The sequence below is a fragment of the Pleurodeles waltl genome, chromosome 5, assembly GCF_031143425.1.
Source record: "Pleurodeles waltl isolate 20211129_DDA chromosome 5, aPleWal1.hap1.20221129, whole genome shotgun sequence".
NCBI classification, from domain to species: Eukaryota; Metazoa; Chordata; class Amphibia; order Caudata; family Salamandridae; genus Pleurodeles; species Pleurodeles waltl.
The window spans coordinates 1874226405-1874249335 of record NC_090444.1 but is presented as its reverse complement, the minus strand read 5'-3'; the positions used below and the strand labels follow the sequence as shown (position 1 = coordinate 1874249335).

Here is a 22931-nt window from a genome sequence, read left to right as displayed (position 1 = left end):
AACGGAGTGTAATGTAACGGGGTGTAAAGTAACGTGATGTGCTGGGCGTGGCCTGCGGCACCGGGTGAGCGCCGTAATGTAACGGGATGTAACGTGATGTGCTGGGCACCTGGTGAGCGCCGTGATGTAAAGTAACGGAATGTAACGTGATGTGCTGGACTGGCCTGTGGCACCGGGTAAGCACCGCAGCTATTGTAAGGTAACGCGCGAGCCTCGGCCTGGGGCAGCGGGAGAGCAGCGGGGCCCCAGTAGTGTAGTGTAGTGTAGTGTAGTGTAGTGTAGTGTAGTGTAGTGTAGTGTAACGTAACGTAAAGTAACGCGCTGGCCTCGGCCCGGGGCCGCAGTGATGCCCGGGCTCCGGCTGGTGCTTGTGTCCTGATCCAGCGCTTGTGATGACGCGCGCTAGTCTCGGCGCTATGAACCGCAGCGCAGCAGGAAGCACTGAACACCGCAGCCTGCTGGTCTGCGGAGCCTCTGTGTAGCGCCTCGTACTCCAGGCGGCGCTTCAGGGGGCCCTTGTCCGGGGGGGGGGGGGGGGGTCACCTCTGGGGCCCCTTGTCCAGGGGGCGGTCCCCGGGCGCCCTCTGGGGCCCTTGTTAAGTGCGGTCCTCGGGCGCCTCGGAGGCAGTCGGGGCCGGGTGTTGGGCACCGCGCTGTGCATGCTGGGACTTGTAGTCCCGCGTGTATTATGTGAGCAGACCTGCCTCCCGGGGGCCTCTGCCTGCGGCGGGGTCGGGGGGGCCCCTGGAGGGTTGTAAAGCGCCTTTGGCCCCAACACGACCCCCTTCTTCACGAACCTCGAGGAGCTTTTCACTGAAACTCAAGACGCTTCTTTGGAAGCCGCAGCTCGGGGGCGGGGACGGGGGCTGCCGCGTGCTGGCCCCTGATTGGATGGAGCCGCCCCCCCCCCGACTCCCAAAATAACTTTCCCAAAGAGGCCTTGTAAACAGAAGGGCAGCCCCGCCCCCTCCAGGTGCGCGGGGGGGGGGGCAGTAAACACCGCCTCAGCCAATAGCTGCCTTCCAGGAGTCCTGGGGTCAGCAGCCTTTCACGGAGTGAACCGGTGCATTCTGGGAGTTCTAGTTCTTCATGGATGCCCCCCTCTGCCCTTCACTGGCCCCTCCTTGGCAGGCTTTGGGGCAGCTGGTGAGCACCAGGTCTGCGGCCATCACCTGCCATGTTTGGTGATGAGGGGGGTGGTCTCGTGCTCTACAGTGTGGTGGCCTTGTTTGGGGGGGGTCTGGTGTGGTGACCTGGTGGATACTGGTGCTCGGCAGTGTGGTGGCCTGGTGGGTACTGGTGCTCAGCAGTGTGGTGGCCGGGCGGGGTGCCTGGTGGGTACTGGTGCTCGGCAGTGTGGTGGCCTGGTGGGTACTGGTGCTCGGCAGTGTGGTGGCCTGGTGGGTACTGGTGCTCGGCAGTGTGGTGGCCGGGCGGGGTGCCTGGTGGGTACTGGTGCTCGGCAGTGTGGTGGCCTGGTGGGTACTGGTGCTCGGCAGCGGGGTGGCCTGGTGGGTACTGGTGCTCTGCAGTGTGGTGGCCGGGCGGGGTGCCTGGTGGGTACTGGTGCTCGGCAGTGTGGTGGCCTGGTGGGTACTGGTGCTCAGCAGTGTGGTGGCCGGGCGGGGTGGCCTGGTGGATACTGGTGCTCAGCAGTGTGGTGGCCTGGTGGATACTGGTGCTCGGCAGTGTGGTGGCCGGGCGGGGTGCCTGGTGGGTACTGGTGCTCGGCAGTGTGGTGGCCTGGTGGGTACTGGTGCTCGGCAGTGTGGTGGCCTGGTGGGTACTGGTGCTCGGCAGTGTGGTGGCCTGGTGGGTACTGGTGCTCGGCAGTGTGGTGGCCTGGTGGGTACTGGTGCTCGGCAGTGTGGTGGCCTGGTGGGTACTGGTGCTCGGCAGTGGGGTGGCCTGGTGGGTACTGGTGCTCGGCAGTGGGGTGGCCTGGTGGGTACTGGTGCTCGGCAGTGGGGTGGCCTGGTGGGTACTGGTGCTCGGCAGTGGGGTGGCCTTGTTTGGGGGGGGGGGGGGTTCTGGTGGTGTACTGGTGCTCTGCAGTGTGGTGGCCTGGTGGGTACTGGTGCTCAGCAGTGTGGTGGCCGGGCGGGGTGGCCTGGTGGGTACTGGTGCTCGGCAGTGTGGTGGCCTGGTGGATACTGGTGCTCTGCAGTGTGGTGGCCTGGTGGGTACTGGTGCTCTGCAGTGGGGTGGCCTTGTTTGGGGGGGGGGGGGGGTTCTGGTGGTGTACTGGTGCTCTGCAGTGTGGTGGTGGTCTGGTGGGTACTGGTGCTCGGCAGCGGGGTGGCCTGGTGGGTAGTGGTGCTCTGCAGTGGGGTGGCCTGGTTAGGTGGGGGGGGCGGTCTGGTGCTCGTTAGTGTGGTGGCCGGGGGGGCGGTCTGGTGCTCGGCAGTGTGGTGGCCTGGTGGGTACTGGTGCTCGGCAGTGGGGTGGCCTTGTTTGGGGGTGGGGGGGTTCTGGTGGTGTACTGGTGCTCTGCAGTGTGGTGGCCTGGTGGGTACTGGTGCTCAGCAGTGTGGTGGCCGGGTGGGGGGGCGGTCTAGTGCTCGGCAGCGGGGTGGCCTGGTGGGTACTGGTGCTCGGCAGCGGGGTGGCCTGGTGGGTACTGGTGCTCGGCAGTGGGGTGGCCTGGTTAGGTGGGGGGCAGTCAGGTGCTCTGCAGTGTGGTGGCCTGGTGGGTACTGGTGCTCGGCAGTGTGGTGGCCTGGTGGGTACTGGTGCGCGGCAGTGGGGTGGCCTTGTTTGGGGGGGGGGGGGGGGTTCTGGTGGGTACTGGTGCTCGGCAGTGTGGTGACCTGGTGGGTACTGGTGCTCGGCAGTGTGGTGGCCTGGTGGATACTGGTGCTCGGCAGTGTGGTGGCCTGGTGGGTACTGGTGCTCGGCAGTGGGGTGGCCTTGTTTGGGGGGGGGGGGGGGTTCTGGTGGTGTACTGGTGCTCAGCAGTGTGGTGGCCTGGTGGGTACTGGTGCTCAGCAGTGTGGTGGGCGGGGTGGGTACTGGTGCTCGGCAGTGTGGTGGCCTGGTGGATACTGGTGCTCGGCAGTGTGGTGGCCTGGTGGGTACTGGTGCTCTGCAGTGGGGTGGCCTTGTTTCTTGGGGGGGGGGGGGGGTTCTGGTGGTGTACTGGTGCTCTGCAGTGTGGTGGTGGTCTGGTGGGTACTGGTGCTCGGCAGCGGGGTGGCCTGGTGGGTAGTGGTGCTCTGCAGTGGGGTGGCCTGGTTAGGTGGGGGGGCGGTCTGGTGCTCGGCAGTGTGGTGGCCGGGGGGGCGGTCTGGTGCTCGGCAGTGTGGTGGCCTGGTGGGTACTGGTGCTCGGCAGTGTGGTGGCCGGGGGGGCGGTCTGGTGCTCGGCAGTGTGGTGGCCTGGTGGTGTACTGGTGCTCTGCAGTGTGGTGGCCTGGTGGTGTACTGGTGCTCAGCAGTGTGGTGGCCGGGCGGGGTGGCCTGGTGGGTACTGGTGCTCGGCAGTGTGGTGGCCTGGTGGGTACTGGTGCTCGGCAGTGGGGTGGCCTTGTTTGGGGGTGGAGGGGTTCTGGTGGTGTACTGGTGCTCTGCAGTGTGGTGGCCTGGTGGGTACTGGTGCTCAGCAGTGTGGTGGCCGGGTGGGGGGGCGGTCTAGTGCTCGGCAGCGGGGTGGCCTGGTGGGTACTGGTGCTCGGCAGCGGGGTGGCCTGGTGGGTACTGGTGCTCGGCAGCGGGGTGGCCTGGTGGGTACTGGTGCTCGGCAGTGGGGTGGCCTGGTTAGGTGGGGGGCAGTCAGGTGCTCTGCAGTGTGGTGGCCTGGTGGGTACTGGTGCTCGGCAGCGGGGTGGCCTGGTGGGTACTGGTGCTCGGCAGCGGGGTGGCCTGGTGGGTACTGGTGCTCTGCAGTGGGGTGGCCTGGTTAGGTGGGGGGCCTGGTGCTATATGATATAGGCAGCCGTGCAAGCTTCCTATAGACACAGAGCAGGTATGGTACAGGCAGAGGTGCAAGCTTCCTATAGACACAGAGCAGGTATGGTACAGGCAGAGGTGCAAGCTTCCCATGGACACAGAGCAGGTATGGTACAGGCAGAGGTGCAAGCTTCCCATGGACACAGAGCAGGTATGGTCCAGGCAGAGGTGCAAGCTTCCCATGGACACAGAGCAGGTATGGTACAGGCAGTGGTGCAAGCTTCCCATGGACACAGAGCAGGTATGGTACAGGCAGTGGTGCAAGCTTCCCATGGACACAGAGCAGGTATGGTACAGGCAGAGGTGCAAGCTTCCCATGGACACAGAGCAGGTATGGTACAGGCAGAGGTGCAAGCTTCCCATGGACACAGAGCAGGTATGGTACAGGCAGAGGTGCAAGCTTCCCCAGACACCCACATCAGGTATGGTACAGGCAGCAGAGCAAACGTCGCCTAGACACACAGACCTGGTATGGAAGGGCAGTGGTGCACGCTTCCTACAGACACCCAAAGCACCTATGGTAGAGACAGCAGTGGTGCAAGCCTCCCACAGAAACACAGACCACCTATGGTACAGAAAGCAGTGGTGCAAGCTTTCCATAGACACTCAGAGGAACTGTGGTACAGTGAACATATGCTTTCCATAGACACACAGAAGAGGTATGGTACATCAGTGGTGCAAGCTTCCCTCAGACACACACGACCACAGGCAGCAGTGCAATCTTCCCACAGACACATAGAGCAGGTATGGTACAGACAGCATTGCAAGCTTCCTATAGATACACAGGATGTAAGGTATGAGCAGCAGTGCAAGCTTCCTATATACACACAGGGCAAGCATGATAGACAGCAGTGGTGCAAGCTTTCAACAGATGCGCAGAGCAGGTATGGTACAGGCAGCAGTGCAAGCTTCTGATAGCCCCACAGAGCAGGTTTGGTACAGGCAGTCACTCAAGCTTCCTAAATACACACAGAGTAGGTATGATGCGGGCACCATTGCAAGCTTCCTATAGACACACAGAGGAGGTATGATGCGTGCAGCAGTGGAAGCTTCCTATAGACACAGAGGAGGTATGATGCGGACACCATTGCAAGCTTCCTAAAGACACACAGAGGAGGTATGATGCGGGCACCATTGCAAGCTTCCTATAGACAGAGTAGGTATGATGCGGGCACCATTGCAAGCTTCCTATAGACACACAGAGGAGGTATGATGCGGGCACCATTGCAAGGTTCCTATAGACACACAGAGGAGGTATGATGCGGGCACCATTGCAAGGTTCCTATAGACACACAGAGGAGGTATGATGCGGGCACCATTGCAAGGTTCCTATAGACACACAGAGGAGGTATGATGCGGGCACCATTGCAAGCTTCCCATAGACACACAGAGGAGGTATGATGCGGGCACCATTGCAAGCTTCCCATAGACACACAGAGGAGGTATGATGCGGGCAGCAGTGGAAGCTTCCTATAGACACAGAGGAGGTATGATGCGGGCAGCAGTGGAAGCTTCCTATAGACACAGAGGAGGTATGATGCGCGCAGCAGTGGAAGCTTCCTATAGACACAGAGGAGGTATGATGCGGGCAGCAGTGGAAGCTTCCTATAGACACAGAGGAGGTATGATGCGGGCACCATTGCAAGCTTCCTATAGACACACAGAGGAGGTATGATGCGGGCACCATTGCAAGCTTCCTATAGACACACAGAGGAGGTATGATGCGGGCACCATTGCAAGGTTCCTATAGACACACAGAGGAGGTATGATGCGGGCACCATTGCAAGGTTCCTATAGACACACAGAGGAGGTATGATGCGGGCACCATTGCAAGCTTCCTATAGACACACAGAGGAGGTATGATGCGGGCACCATTGCAAGCTTCCTATAGACACACAGAGGAGGTATGATGCGGGCACCATTGCAAGCTTCCCATAGACACACAGAGGAGGTATGATGCGGGCAGCAGTGGAAGCTTCCCACAGACACACAGGACAGGTATGGTACGGGCAACAGTGGACCCAGTGCTGTGCTTAGAAGCAGACTTGGGGCCTGACTTAAGTATTGGCGGACGGGTTACTCCGTCACAGCGGTGACTGATATCCCATCCGCCGTATTACCATCCAATGATATCTATGGGATTTAGATTTCAGTGGGCGGGATATCTGTTACCATTGTGATGGAGTAACCCCTCCTCCAATAACCAAATCAGGCCCTAAATTCAGACCAATGTTCGCCCTCCCCAGACCCCCAAGAAGAGCAAAGGTAGGTACCTGGGGCAGGGAGTGGGAGAAGGGATGGGTGCGACCAGTTCACCTACCTGGAAACCGAGCAAGGATCTTCTCTGCCCGGGAATGTTTTGCTGGTAAAATGCTCCCCGCCCAGTAAAAAAAAAAACGTTCTTGGCTCGTGTTTGAATTCGGTGGCACTTCCGGGAGCCGGGCAGGTGCCTTGCTGAGGCCAGAAGCTGGCACTTAAACCAGCAGCAGTTCAGGGAGTCTTCATCTCAGGACTTGTTTCATGCACCTCTGAGCTGCTCTTCAAGGGCTGCACCCCGCGTCTGCAATGTGATGCAACTGAACATCAAGCTAAAAAAATACATATTTAAATGAGTAACATTCACCTTCCTCCAAGGACAAGGAAGGAAAGAGGTGTCAGTCTAACAGCTGCAGAAAGAAACAGAGGCCGGGAGAGACCCTTGTACCAGCCTCACCCTTCCCTCTTAGCAGGAGATGGGTCCTGGCCCCTCCCACACCTGGGGCTCACAGGTGAGGTCTCACCTGCAGGACAGATCTCCAGGAGAGAAAGGGGTCTGCAGAGAAGAGACCCCAGAGAGCAGAAGCAGGGAGAGTGCCTTGTACCAGCCTCACCCTTCCCTCTTAGCAGGAGATGGGTCCTGGCCCCTCCCACACCTGGGGCTCACAGGTGAGGTCTCACCTGCAGGACAGATCTCCAGGAGAGAAGGGGGTCTACAGAGAAGAGACCCCAGAGAGCAGAGGCAGGGAGAGTGCCTTGTACCAGCCTCACCCTTCCCTCTTAGCAGGAGATGGGTCCTGGCCCCTCCCACACCTGGGGCTCACAGGTGAGGTCTCACCTGCAGGTCTCGGGAGAGAAGGGGATCTGCAGAGCAGAGGCAGGGAAGAGTGCCTTGTACCAGCCTCACACGTCTCTCTCAGCAGGAGATGGGTCCTGGCCCCTCGCACACCTGGGGCTCACAGGTGAGGTCTCACCTGCGTGGCAGATCTTCAGGAGAGAAGGGGGTCTGCAGAGAAGTGACCCCAGAGAGCAGAGGCAGGGAGAGTGCCTTGTACCAGCCTCACCCTTCCCTCTTAGTAGGAGATGGGTCCTGGCCCCTGTTATGCTTTCCTTCTCTTATCTTATGACTGAGCTTACAAACCTCTCTGGAATCCACTCCTTACTTTAAAGAAGACATTTATTGTTATTATTACTTCACCACGAGGTTCCTGAGAGACGAGATTAGTAGGTTGGAAGCACACGTTCAAAAGTAGTCGCAGCAATGAAAGCAAAATGTATCAAAGTACTTCTCAGTTGCAATGTATACAGCAAATACATGTGATTATACTATAGCATAACTTCAAAGCAAAACATAAAAGGCCCTACGGTGAAGCAATTTTGACTATCACTCCTCTTCATCTTTCTGAGCTGCAAGTTGATGACTCCGGGTCAACTGGGAGAAAGATTTTCTACCCAAACTGGAGACAGGCAACTGATGTCCATTCCTGTCTAAAGTCAAGATATTTCTCCTTCGCTGTTGCCCAGGGCCATTGTTCCAAAAACGTGCCCCTCCTCTCAGACTCGGGAAAACTAAGCAAGCCTTTGGAGACTGGCCAGATCTCCTAGACCCCCTCCTCTTCCCAAGGCTGAGCAGAAAGGAAAACACCAAATGTACTCTCTTATCAGCTAGGGTTTAGTGTGAAAAACACAACCTGGTCTATCATGTGGAAAAACACAGCTCATCTGCAATGTCTAACTCCACGTTAAAGCCAATAGGCAGCTAACCTAAATACCAAATGTAATGTCTAATGCCACGTTACTGCCAGTAGGCAGCTAAACTGAATAAAATATTCAATGTGCTACTGGTGAACATTGAGCAACTAATATGTGCAGTGGTGAAACAGTCATTGGTCAAACACAATTAATAGCATCACATTCCACCCTATGACCAATGAATTTTTGTTTACATACCTCTTATTTAAAAAAAAAAAAGCATAAGCAAATCCGATTTGAATGATAAAAGCAATGGACGTGGATTAGCATATTGATCTCATAACCTTTCACATCAGAAACATCTACACAGAAAAGACTGAAACTTTTATACTCTGAATGAGATTATAGTGTCTCTAAAATAGCAATTTGATGTAGCATGAGTTCTACTCATGTAAAGATACACGGTCCACCTGAAAGGTTTGCTGGAATGTAAGCGAAAGTCAGAGTTCCACACGAAAAAACACAGTTAACTGGTAAGGTTGCTTAGTTCCAGTGGAAGAATGTAATCAAACAAGTTGACAAACTTTATATTGATCCCATGTAGAACTTGAACTGAAGGCACCAGTTGCGCAAAATGGATCCATGGTGCTGGCACTTTACTCAGCCAGGTTCAGGTTGGGGGTTCGGTCCCTTCCCCGACCCCACACGCACACACCGGAAGGGGGACCACACAGCACACTCATGGTCAGTGGCGAAACGTGGTAGGATCTGCAAAAGAAAAAAGTGACTTTTTTCTTGCAAATAACATTTGTCATCTGAAATGTGCCCTTCCTCTTCCTTTCCTTGTTTTATAATCAGCAGGACGTTTTTGGGGCCCTTTGTTATATTTTCTGCAGGTTCTGGAGGGTCACTTGGGGCTTCAGCCCACACATCAGCACTGAGGTTTTTATCTGCTGCGCCACAGCTTCCCTTTCCTTGCACTGTCAGAAGGGCTGGGGCAGACTCCTTCTTTACCAAACCTCCATTCACTGCCCTTGTGACAAGTTGGGCAATTGTCTCCAGTCTGGATGAATAAATCCGATTCTTTTCTAGGTATCAGCATAATTTTGATTTCTCCTTGGTAATTTGCAGCAATCACCCCCCCCCCTAAAACCTGATCAATTTGCCATATCTGTCCTGGTAACTTTCCTCTCCCCAACTGATCTTTGACTGTTTGTGGGACATATTGCTGTTGTGTGTGCTGACACATAGGACATTACAAAATCAGTTTTTATCAAATCTAGGGAAATGTGCATCTCTCATCTCTGCCCACCTGTAAGTGGCTTTTTCTCCCAGCTGTCCACATTTCTGGTGCACCCACTTAGCCATCCCCACCAAGTCAGAATTCTGGGTGGACACTTCTCTCTCTGGATTTTTCTCTTTAACATCTGCAAGGGAATTGAACCAGTTCTGCACAAGCCATGTGAAAAACCAAACTGCTAAACCATTGGCAGTGAACCAAGAATCAGTGTAAAAATGACACATCTCAAGCAGCTCTTGCTTTAAAGTCTGACACACATTGTACAACTCTGTTCCTTCTCCTGTGGTTGACAACTTTTTATTCAAACAAACATGCTTTTTATCCTCAGGGGACACGAATTCAAATGGTGCACTCAATTTCATTGGTGACTCTCTTACCTGTGGTACTCCCTGCACCCTCTCCTCATCCTGAAAAGGGGCTTGTGACACCTGTTCATGTAGGGCTGCAGTGACTCTAGCCCTGTCTTGCATGTACAAGATCCAGTGTATACTAGCCTCCTGCGCCTGTCCTAAACTGAGAATTAGGTGAACTCATCACCCACCGCATGCTTGATGTTTCAGAATTACATTATCATTTAATGTCATTTGCTCAGTATTCACTAGAGCCCAATAACAAGTCAAAAGCTTACTCCAAAGTTCCAGGGGCACTCTTGTCATTTCACTCAGATGGGGGCTATACTGTTTCCAAAAATCAAACAAGCTTGTGAAACTCAGTGTCTCTTGCTTAGTGCAAATAGTAAAACTCTAATCTTTTGTTTTACGTGTGACATCTGTCTATTTTCTGGGTTCCACTGAATTCCCAGAAACTGCACATGTTGTGACAGTACTGTTGCCTTGTCTGAATTAATTTTAAACATCGTACTTCGCAAAAGTGGTCTGAAAATAACATTCCTAACTCTGTTCTCAGTGTTATCTGTTAAGGAATGCACTTCACCTGCCAAACTGTGGGCTGTTCTGCACATCTACGCTCTGCTCAAGAGGCTCAAACTGGCCCACACCTGTTTTAACCTCCTCATTACTGGAATGGGAAAAGCCAGATTCTTCTAAAACAGCAGTTTTATAGATTTCAGCATTATCTTGCAATAATGTGTTCTGGCTAATTTGCTCACGTAAATTCTTATCTTCATGTTCTAACTGCCTATATCTCCTGCATTTTTCTGTAAGCAGACAAAAGTATCCAAACCCTTCTGTCAAGAACAAAAGGAACATAATTTCTTTCAAAAGGCACATTTTCTAAATATGCTTTATCACAGCAAGAAAACGTGTTTCTCACAGCACCATAAGGCAGTTTAACTTCACATGCATTTTCAAACATGGTCTGCCGTGCTTCTTTAATTCTCTTAACAACAAAAACAATTACACTTTTAAATAGTGCACTTCCAATCTCTAACTCCGACTCCCAGACTGCTGATCAACAACAAAATGTTCTGCTTTCCTTCACTTATCTTGGGACCGAGCTTACAAAACCTCTCTGGAATGCACTTCTTACTTTAAAGAAGACATTTATTGTTATTATTACTTCACCACAAGGTTCCTGAAAGATGAGATTAGTAGGTTGGAAGCACAGGTTCAAAAGTAGTTGCAGCAATGAAAGCAAAATGTATCAAAGTACTTCTCGGTTGCAGTTTACACAGCAAATACATGTGATTATACTATAGCATAACTTCAAAGCAAAGCATAAAAGTCAAAATTGCATCACCGTAGGGCCTATCACTCCGCTTCATCTTTCTGAGCTGCAAGTTGATGACTCCAGGTCAACTGGGAGAAAGATTTTCTACCCAAACTGGAGACAGGCAACTGATGTCCATTCCTGTCTGAAGTCAAGATATTTTTCCTTTGCTGTTGTCCAGGGCCATCTTTCCAAAAACGTGCCCCCTCCTCTCAGACTCGGGGGGGGGGGGGAAACTAAGCAAGCCTTTGGAGACTGGCCAGATCTCCTAGACCCCTCCTCTTCCCAAGGCTGAGTAAAAAGGAAAACACCAAATGTACTCTTATCAGCTTGTGTTTGGTGTGAAAAACAAAAAACACAGCTTTGAAAAGCACAGCTCATCTGCAATGTCTAACTCCACGTTAAAGCCAATAGGCAGCTAAACTGAGTACAATATGTAATGTGCTACTGGTGAACATTGAGGAACTAATATGCGCAGTGGTGAAACAGTCATTGGTCAAACACAATTAATAGCATCACAGCACCTCACACACCTGGGGCTGACAGGTGGGGTCTCACCTGCAGGTCTCTGGAGAGAAGGGGTCTGCAGAGGAGAGACCCCAGAGAGCAGAGGCAGGGAGAGTGCCTTGTACCAGCCTCACATGTCTCTCCTTAGCCGGAGATGGTTCCCAGCCCCTCACACCTGGAGCTGACAGGTGAGGTCTCACCTGCAGGTCTCAGGCGAGAAAGGGATCTGCAGAGAAGAGACCCCAGAGAGAAGAGGCAGGGAAGAGTGCCTTGTACCAGCCTCACATGTTTCTCTCAGCAGGAGGGTGGGAGGCGGAGTCTGCAGCAGGGAACATGGAGATGCTCCATAAACCTGACCTAGAGCTGAGGACGTTTTAATAGGGAAACCGCTAAAAATATATTTCTTCTTAAAGGTCCTGGAGTCTCACCTGAGCTGGGAGTGTCGACCTTATGGGATGAGGCATCAGAACAGCCCAGAGAGGCGAGGAGGGCTGTGGTGAGATGTGACAAGTTAGGACAGGCAAAAAAAATCTAACCTGAAATACACACGTAATTTAAACATCGAAATATTCCTAACCGAAAAAATAAATGACATTCTATCAATCCTTGGGAGATCACTGCTTTCCCTGACCCCGGCAGGGGTCCCCTGGACATCCGCTCCAGACAGGCACGGACGCACCTTCGGCGACATGTGTTCTCTTAGGACACGAATTAATCCCAGACCTCTGGGCCTGGCACTGAACCTCTGGCAAAAGGACCGGAATGCCCTGTAGCAGCCTGCCTTGGAAACCCCCGCCCTAAGTTACCCCAAGCTAGCTCTGACTCCCTCACAAGCCTCAGAGACCCTAAGTGTCCCACCGGACCCCCTGCTGCCATTGACACACTCTCTCCCTGAAGGCACCCCCAGACTACTGGCAACTGGTCATCGGGGACCGCTCAGCAGAATGTCAGCCTGCCTCGTACACAGGCCCACTGTCCCACAGACACACCGACTGCCCCGCAGACACCTAGAAGCTCCCGCTGTTCCGCAGATACGCCCAAAAGCCAATCAATCTGGATTTTTAAAGCGGAGCTAATCACCTGACAGGATATCCAGGTGCTTGCAGGTCCCAGACACTTGGTCTGGGTTTGTGAGGGGAGGCTGTGCAAAAATCAGGGGGAAAAACCGAGAAAGCAGTGAGAATGAGGGGCAAGCAAGGAGAAAGCACACAAACAGGGGAAAGAGCAAGGAGAAGATCAGAGCGATGCAGCAGCACGAGAGCTGGGCCTGGGACCAGTCTTTCTGTCTACGGTCAAACAACACCGTTTGTGAAAAGAAACGACCCAATGTGCTCTCAGACACATTTTGGTGTGCCACACGAAGCCTCCTGCATGCTCTTAGAATCCATGAGCAGGCCCCGAGGCATGCAGACCCTCCTCTAGCTTCATCTAGTTCGAGAATGCCCACATGCGGTGGTCCGAGACCTCCAGGATGCCCTCAAGAGACCCCGAGCCTGTCCTAGGTCACCCCAAGCTGGTCCTAGCTCCCCACCAGCCTTAAAATTCCTAAGGGTGCCATCAGACACTAGGAGAGGTCCTCATTTCACCCTTAGAAACCCCAAGCCGGGCCTCAGCGCTCACCTGCAGACACAACCGGCTGCCTTTCTGCGAGTGCCACCAACCCTGTCTGGTCCTTGGACACCAGTTGAGTTCATACACTCTCAGAGCACCGGTCCTCAAGTGACCGAACATGTCACAGTTTTTGGTGATTGGGAAGAGTGTGGTTTGCCCGACCACCCCTCCTCCAGATGAGCTCCCCTGTCTTGTCCACCTTTGTGAAGGAATGGTTGGTTGCTGTGCATTTCTGGGTACAGTGCTGTATCTGGGTGTGAGAAAGTAGCCTCTTTCTAGCCTTGTTACCCCCACTTTTGGCCTGTTTGTGAGTGTGTCAGGGTGTTTTCACTGTCTCACTGGGATCCTGCTAGCCAGGGCCCAGTGCTCATAGTGAAAACCGTATGTTTATGTGTCACTGGGACCCTGCTAGTCAGGACCCCAGTGCTCATAAGTTTGTGGCCTATATGTATGTGTTCCCTGTGTGATGCCTAACTGTCTCACTGAGGCTTTGCTAACCAGAACCTTGGTGGTTATGCTCTCTTTACAAATTGTCACTAACAGGCTAGTGACCAATTTCACCAATTTACATTGGCATACTGGAACACCCTTATAATTCCCTAGTATATGGTACTGAGGTACCCAGGGTATTGGGGTTCCAGGAGACCCCTATGGGCTGCAGCATTTCTTTTGCCACCCATAGGGAGATCTGACAATTCTTACACAGGCCTGCCAGTGCAGCCTGAGTGAAATAACGTCCACGTTATTTCACAGCCATTTACCACTGCACTTAAGTAACTTATAAGTCACCTATATGTCTAACCTTCACCTGGTAAAGGTTGGGTGCTAAGTTACTTAGTGTGTGGGCACCCTGGCACTAGCCAAGGTGCTCCCACATTGTTCAGGGCAAATTCCCCGGACTTTGTGAGTGCGGGGACACCATTACACGTGTGCACTATACATATGTATAGCGTCACAATGGTAACTTCGAACATGGCCATGTAACATGTCTAAGATCATGGAATTGTCACCCCATTGCCATACTGGCATTGGGGAGACAATTCCATGATCCCCCGAGTCTCTAGCTCAGACCCCGGTACTGCCTTTCCCGGGGTTTCACTGCAGCTGCTGCTGCTGCTGCTGCCAACCCCTCGGACAGGTTTCTCCCCTCCTGGGGTCCAGCCAGGCTTGGCCCAGGAAGGCAGAACAAAGGAATTCCTCAGAGAGAGGGTGTTACACCCTCTCCCTTTGGAAAAAGGTGTCAGGGCTGGGGAGGAGTAGCCTCCCCCAGCCTCTGGAAATGCTTTGATGGGCACAGATGGTGCCCATCTCTGTATAAGCCAGTCCGCACCGGTTCAGGGATCCCTCAGCCCTGCTCTGGCGCAAAACTGGACAAAGGAAAGGGGAGTGACCACTCCCCTGACCAGCACCTCCCAGGGGAGGTGCCCAGAGCTCCTTCAGTGTGCTCCAAACCTCTGCCATCTTGGAAACAGAGGTGCTGCTGGCACACTGGACTGCTCTGAGTGGCCAGTGCCAGCAGGTGACGTCAGAGACTCCTTCTGATAGGCTCCTTCAGGTGTTGCTAGCCTATCCTCTCTCCTAAGTAGCCAAACCTCTTTTTCTGGCTATTTAGGGTCTCTGCTTTGGGGGAATTCCTTAGATAACGAATGCAAGAGCTCATCAGAGTTCCTCTGCATCTCTCGCTTCACCTTCTGCCAAGGAATCGACTGCTGACCGCGCTGGAAGCCTGCAAAACTGCAACAAAGTAGCAAAGACGACTACTGCGACCTTGTAACGCTGATCCTGCCGCCTTCTCGACTGCTTTCCTGGTGGTGCATGCTGTGGGGGTAGTCTGCCTCCTCTCTGCACTAGAAGCTCCAAAGAAATCTCCCGTGGGTCGACGGAATCTTCCCCCTGCAACCGCAGGCACCAAAGAACTGCATCACCGGTCCTCTGGGTCTCCTCTCAGCACGACGAGCGAGGTCCCTTGAACTCAGCAACTCTGTCCAAGTGACTCCCACAGTCCAGTGACTCTTCAGTCCAAGTTTGGTGGAGGTAAGTCCTTGCCTCCCCACGCTAGACTGCATTGCTGGGAACTGCGTGTTTTGCAGCTACTCCGGCTCCTGTGCACTCTTCCAGGATTTCCTTTGTGCACAGCCAAGCCTGGGTCCCCAGCACTCTAACCTGCAGTGCACGACCTCCTGAGTTGTCCTCCGGCGTCGTGGGACTCTTTCGTGACTTCAGGTGAGCTACGGTTCACTCCACTTCGTAGTGCCTGTTCCGGCACTTCTGCTTCTGAGAGGGCTCCTTGTCTTGCTGGGCGCCCCCTCTGTCCCCTCACGCAATTGGCGACATCCTGGTCCCTCCTGGGCCACAGCAGCATCCAAAAACCCTAACCACGACCCTTGCAGCTAGCAAGGCTTGTTTGCGGTCTTTCTGCACGGAAACACTTCTGCACGACTCTTCACGACGTGGGACATCCATCCTCCAAAGGGGAAGTTTCTAGCCCTTGTCGTTCTTGCAGAATCCACAGCTTCTACCATCCGGTGGCAGCTTCTTTGCACCCTCAGCTGGCATTTCCTGGGCATCTGCCCACTCCCGACTTGATCGTGACTCTTGGACTTGGTCCCCTTGTTCCACAGGTACTCTCGTCAGGAAATCCATTGTTGTTGCATTGCTGGTGTTGTTGTTTCTGGCACAATTCCCCTATCACGACTTCTGTGCTCTTTGGGGAACTTAGGTGCACTTTGCACCCACTTTTCAGGGTCTTGGGGTGGGCTATTTTTCTAACCCTCACTGTTTTCTTACAGTCCCAGTGACCCTCTACAAGGTCACATAGGTTTGGGGTCCATTCGTGGTTCGCATTCCACTTCTAGAGTATATGGTTTGTGTTGCCCCTATCCCTATGTGCCCCCATTGCATTCTATTGTGACTATACATTGTTTGCACTGTTTTCTATTGCTATTACTGCATATTTTGGTATTGTGTATATATATCTTGTGTATATTTCCTATCCTCATACTGAGGGTACTCACTGAGATACTTTGGCATATTGTCATACAAATAAAGTACCTTTATTTTTAGTATAACTGTGTATTGTGTTTTCTTATGATATTGTGCATATGACACTAGTGGTACTGTAGGAGCTTCACTCGTCTCCTAGTTCAGCCTAAGCTGCTCTGCTAAGCTACTTTTTCTATCAGCCTAAGATGCTAGACGCCCTCTACACTAATAAGGGATACCTGGGCCTGGTACAAGGTGTAAGTACCTCTTGGTACCCACTACAAGCCAGTCCAGCCTCCTACACTGGGCGATAGGGGGTTGATACTGTGTGTTATAGCTTTAAGGAAGGCTTGTCCTGGGTGGTTTTATCTTCAGTGTTGAAGTCTCTGTGGGCAGAGCCGTACTTCTTCTCCTTGTGACTTGGCTCCCTCGGTTTCTTTCATGTTTGCAGGTTGTGCATTTCTTCTTAATGATTTTTGGGGCTCCTCAGGCTGCAAAGGACTTTGGTTTGGGGGCTGATTATCAAGGAGTCTTTTGTTGATAGCTGTGATGTAGGTCTTTGTTGCTCGGAGGAGGATCTCTTTGGTAGAGAGTCAACGAGCAGATCTTGTAAGGATGACCGATTCAGTTCTTCTCTTGTGGTTTGGGGATGTAGGATACAAAGAGTGCTCTGTTGCTGTCCTGTAACAAGCAAATATGCCTCTCTCCCGTACCTCTGACTGTCTTTTCCCTCCACAACCCCTGTTAGAAATTGGGTCTCTAGTTGGCAGAAGTATGCACCCTGTCCAAGTAGGGACCACAATCCTAGTCTCGCCCTCTGGTAGCTTCGCACAGAGCAGTCCGGCTTAATTTAGAAGGCAATGTGTACTGTATTTGTGCATTAACTCATACAGTAACACAGTGAAAATACCACAAAAAGTACTCTACACCAGTTGAGAAAAACAGATAACATTTATCTGGATAAAATAAGACCAAAATGACAAATCTAATATGCATGAGTCAAGATATCACCTTTTAAATGTTAAGATGAGTCTTAATCCACAAGAACCAGTGGTTGTATCCTTCCAACACACAGTACATGGGATGCATCAAAAATCATGAGGCAGAGGAGGCGAGGTGTTGGAAAATAAAGTAATGCATCGATTTATTTTTTTTTTTTTATTTTTTTTTTTTTTTTTGATTTTTTTTCCCATCACTGTGGAGGTGATGCGTTGATTCTTTCCTCGCGGGCAAGGTGATGCATCAATTTCCAGGTGCGCAGCCTTGACTCTTTACTAAGCTGCGGGGATATTTTGCCACCCAGGAATGATGCGTAGAAAATCCAAAACATGTTGGGAGGATGAAACAGGTGCTGCGTCGATCCGTTAGGAGCTGCAGTGATTTTTCAGCTGCAAGACAGGCGCTGCGTCAAATTTTGCAGGTGTTGCCTACATTTTTCTGACACAGTGGATTTTCTCTCTCTGGTGAAGTCTATGATGGCCCTGAGACTTCTTAACAGGAGACAATCTTAGTCTAAGCCCCTGGAGATCACTTGTGGGGGAAGGCGGAGTCCTTGCAGCAGGCAGCAAGGCAACAAGCAGAAAAGCAGTCCAGATGAGTCCTTTGGGCAGCATGGCAGTCATTCTGACAGAGTTCAGTTGTAGGTCGAGAAGTGATTTAGGGAGGGTCACAGACCCAGTATATATACCCAAATGTGCCTTCGAAGTGGAGGAGACTTCAAAGGGTGGTTTGAAGTGCACCAGTTCCCCCTTTCAGCCCAGTCCTATCTGCCAGGAGTTCTGTGGGGGGGTTATCAGTGCTCTGTGTGAGGTCAGGCTACCAGCCTTTTAAGTGTGAGAGCCCTTCCACTCTTCCTGCCCAGGGAGACCCACCAGTATGCAGATGAATGCAGATGCAGCCTAGTGTCCTGTGTTTGTGGTTGTCTGGGTGGATGCACAAGGGGAGCTGTCGACCAGCACAGACCAGACGGTGACTTGAGACAGGCTGTAGGGCACAGATGGCAGTAAGCACAGAGAAATGATCACTTTCTAAAAGTGGCATTTCTATGTTACTAATGTAAAATTTAACTTCACTAGTAAGTAGGATTTCTTACCACCATACCAAACCTGACAAGACCACCCCTCAGATCAGAAATTACTGCTTAACCTTATATAAGGGAATTCCCAATCCTGGCCTGTGAGAGGAGCGGGCTTCACAGTAGTGAAAAATGACTTTGGGAGTTTTTCACTTCCGAGACACGTAAAACTTATAAGTACATGTCCTGACTTATTTACATAGTACCCTGCCCTGTGGATTACCTAGGGCCTACCTCAAGGGTGACCTTTATGTAGTAAAAGGTGAGTTAAAGGCTTGGCAAGTAGTTTTAAATGCCAAGTCTCAGTAGCAGTGAAACTGCACACACAGGCCTTGCAATGGCAGGCCTGAGACATGGTTAAGGGGCTACACATGTGGGTGGCACAACCAGTGTTGCAGGCCCACTAGTAGCATTTAATTTACAGGCACTGGGCACATACAGTGCACTTTACTAGGGACTTACAGGTAAATTAGATATGCCACTTGGGTATGAGCCAATGTTACCAGGTGTAGGGCAGCGAGCACAATCACTTCAGCAGTGGTAAGGTGCGCAGAGCCCTAAGCAAAAATTAGATCGGAAAAATGGAAGGAGGGAGGCAAAAAAATTGGGGAATGACCACCCTATGGCTGTCAGGTCTAACACCATGGTTTACATCCTCCTCAGTCTACGCCCCAAGTCTCAGGGGTTTGTTTTGGTATCAGAAGCTGCCAAGGGCATTATTGGATCATAATACACAGTTCACCGTTGTTGTTTTTCCTCCATCTCGCTCCTCTCCCGCTGCATCACCTGTGTCCCTCTTTTTCCCCTCACTGACCCTGCATAACTCTTTCCTCTCTTTGTAGAGTGGACTCCATCATGTTGGTGGAAGAAGGGTTTCAAATGACCAGCGTGGATGCCAGTGATAAGATGCTGAAGTACGCCCTGAAGCAGCGATGGAACAGGAGGAAAGAAGAGGCCTTTGACAAATGGGGTGAGGACCGAGCCCAAGTCCAATGTTTGTCTCAGTCCTTGAGATCGGATGAGGAAGGAACCTAATGTTAGTGTTTCTTTCTGTTGTTGACTGAAAGAGGAAAGTCCCTAATGTTGGTGTTTGTGGAGAGTGCCTAAGATAAACGTTTCTCTACCATCTTGAGATCAGGTGTGGAAAGTGCCCTAGATCAAGTGTCTGCTGTCTTGAGATTCAGAGAGTAATGTGTTGGTTTTTGAGACTGGGTAACTAAAGTACCCAAGGTCAATGCGTGTCTACTTTTGATCAGGCGAAGAGAGTTCCTAAGGTCGATGTTTGTCTACTATCTTGAGATCAAGCAAGGATATTTTCCTAAGTTCAATGTTTGCTACCATCTTGATCATGAGAGTTCCTAAGGTCGATGTTTGTCTACCATCTTGAGATCCAATGTGGAGAGTTCCAAAGGTCAATGTTTGTCTGCAGTCTGGGGATCCAGTGAGGGGAGTGCCTGATGTCAAGGTTTGTCTCAATCTTTGACATCAGGTGATGGTAGAGCCTCTTCTTCATGTTTGTCTACCATCAGATGATTTAGTGGGAAGGTGCCTAATATAGGTCTTCGTGTCAGTCCTTGAAACCGTTAGATGTTTGTCTCGGACTTCCTGATGCGCTGCTGGGATCTGCAGTCATTGACTTGCACATCTTGACCAGGCCAGGTCACGTGGGTCTCTTAGGGTAGGTAGCTGGGCACTAGTGTGAGGCGGACCTCCTTGAGCCCATTGAGGGCAGCACTGCTCTGATTGTATGTAGCATCTGTAACTCTGTGGTTGATCTCCCAGAGACGTCTTATCCTCACGTAGACTGCAGAAGCCCTTCACTGTGGAGACTGGAGAAGGTCAACACCACGACTCACCGGACCCGAGGCATCCACGGTGACACCCTCGGTCATCGCCTCGTTTTTAGGTCTCGCCCGAGACAGCTCATGCTCTGCTGCTTGCAACCACCTATTTCTATTTTTTTAAACATTTATTTATTGCTGTTTTCATAGCACAAGAAATAATGTACAAAGTACCTCACTTCAACAAAAATACTGGACTAAATAAGACCCCAAAAAGGGATAAAAAGAACAGGAGAGAAGATAGAAATATAAAACCCAATAAGGATCAGAAGAGTCATCAGTCGTAGCCAGCGGAGTTTAAGCAATACCTGAGGTAACCCCCACATAAAGCGTACTCCCCACAAACACACATCACACCACGTGCCCAAGCGGATCATCTCAGCCTGTTATCCCAAGTGACCGCACTCCGCACACCTTCCATTCGAACGGATAAAAGACGTATTCACATTCCAAAGAAAGACAACCAAAGTTTACATGTGCTCATGAGGACCCCCAAACCTCATCAAAAACCTGGATTGGATCTTGAACCCTGTGACTTCGGCGTTCATACGTAACCAACCCATAAAGCTCACCTAGCCACTCTTGATGTGTGGGTACCAGGGGCGCATGCCAATGCCACAGTATGTACCTCAGGGCCTCAATCATAAAAATGTTACTAGAGCTGCAGGTCGAGTAACTTGAATAATCTACTTGATCTTACTGTAATGTACTTGACCCGGAAACGGGTCTCAAATTGTGTGATCCTAGGCAAATGCTTTGTTCTATGGAGCTGCCTTGTTCTTCATTCTCACACACAAGGGAACCTTCAAATATGTGAGTTCAGCTTTTCTGCTGCACAAAAACATTTTTTTATTTATTTAATAGATTAAATGTTTGCTCCATGTATAATATGAATCTGGCCCACATATAGGGTACACATGACCCCTGGCTTGCCTTTCAGTCCACTAATAGCATTGTCATCAGGGTGGGGGCAGGAATATTTCTCAGATCATGTTAAAAACAAACCTCACTTTTAATGAATCAATATATTTATATTTCTAACGCATGAAGTGTAGCGCACTTTCTTTAACAGCCAGCACATTTTACTTCGAAACAGCCCAAAACGTCCCCATGAACATGCTGTTTTGGTGATTGTAGCACATAAACAATGTTTGGAAATCGTGTTTCAGCAAAAATGTTTATCATTTGCACGTCACCAAGTAAAGTGTTCTGATTTGTTTCCATCATATAAAAATATTTTTTTCCCCACACAGAATTACAAAGATGTACTACTGAAATATATTTTGAAATTTGTACAGTTCACTTATTTTATTTCAAAGTTGTGTTAGGAAAAAAGCCTGAAACTTACAGCCTTTGCACAGCATGACTGTCACACAGCTCATTTAACAAATTCTCCAGCTCCACAGTCGGAGACAGAAATGTAAATGTAGGAAGAAAAACTGACTTTTGACCTCTGTCCTGAATGCTGAGCAAAGTTGACAAGATAAAAACAAGATTTAAAGGCATCTTTATTGCTCACTCACTATGTGAGTGAACAGAACACCTGTTATTTGTCCGCTGCCAGAAGGGGCGAGTAGACCCTAAAAATAGCTTATTCTGATGAAATCTGACTCGCTATAGCGAGTAGATTTCTCAAGGCCTGAGCTCTTAGCCGCCATAAGGGCCGTCAGCATCCATCTACACCAATGGGAAGTTGCTGCACTGGTGGTCTCCAAAGCCTGGGGGTGCAGGGTACCTCCACCAGCTGGACTCCCCTGGGGCATTGTAACACGAAGCCTGAGCCTTTGAGGCTCACTGCCAGGTGTTACAGTTCCTGCAGGGGGAGGTGTGAAGCACCTCCACCCAGAGCAGGCTTTTGTTTCTGGCCTCAGAGGGCACAAAGGCTCTCACCACATGGGGTCAGAAACTCGTCTCTCAGCAGCAGGCTGGCACAGACCAATCAGTCCTGCACTGAACAATTGGGTAAAATACAGGGGGCATCTCTAAGATGCCCTCTGTGTGCATTTTTTAATAAATCCAACACTGGCATCAGTGTGGGTTTATTATTCTAAGAAGTTTGATACCAAACTTCCCAGTATTCAGTGAAGCCATTATGGAGCTGTGGAGTTGGTTTTGACAAACTCCCAGACCCTATACTTAATATGGCCATATTGTACTTACAATGTCTAAGAATAGACTTAGACACTGTAGGGGCATATTGCTCAGGCAGCTATGCCCTCACCTGTGGTATACTGCACCCTGCCTTAGGGCTGTAAGGCCTGCTAGAGGGGTGACTTACCCATGTCACAGGCAGTATTTTGTGTGCATGGCATCCTGAGGGGGATGCCATGTCGGGTTTGCCTTTTTCTCCCCACCAACACACACAATCTGCAATGGCAGTGTGCATGTGTTAGGTGAGGGGTCCCTTAGGGTGGCACAACAGATGCTGCAGCCCTTCGAGACCTTCCCTGGTCACAGGGCCCATGGTACCACTGGTACCTTTTACAAGTGACTTATCTGAGTGCCAGGGGTGTGCCAACTGTGGAACAAAGGTACAGTTTTAAGGAAAGAACACTGGTGCTGGGGCCTGGTTTATAGGGTCCCAGCACACCCTCGTCAAGTCAGCAACAAGTGGGGGGTGGGGGCCGGGCAACTGCAACAAGGGGCCAGTTTGCTACATCACATAATGGGGCCAATGTATCCTCCTGCATTGCTGCTTGTGCCGTTGCCCCTCACTTGTTGATGCTTGGCCTGTTTATCCCCACCCTCATTTGCTGCTTGCCCTCTCCTGTCGCCACCAGAAGAAAAGCACCCGTAAGTCATCTCAAGATCCTGCAAAGCTGCAAACGGCGGTGTGCGCCTGCTTTGCATGGGCTTTGTGGCGTTGTTTTCATGTGGGGCCAATATGGCAAACTATGCACAAATGCAATATAATGAAACATTTTTATTATTGTGAGGGGGCAGAATAATCCCACGCTAAGAAAAGGGATCACTGCCCCTTGTGGTCAGTGCTGGACACGTCATAGCGCCTTTTTTCACTAACTCACGGAACCAAAATAAATTGGTAACAGTTG

General features: G+C 51.3%; 1 protein-coding gene across 1 annotated transcript in view; it reads left to right on the top strand.

Moving 5' to 3' along the window:
• The window catches only part of GNMT (glycine N-methyltransferase), a 76402-nt gene that overhangs the window by 3252 nt on the left and 50219 nt on the right, over window positions 1-22931 (top strand). The window contains exon 2 of the mRNA XM_069236437.1: window positions 18880-19007. Coding sequence (XP_069092538.1) covers window positions 18880-19007 — 128 coding nt within the window. The remainder of the gene's footprint in view (window positions 1-18879; window positions 19008-22931) is intronic.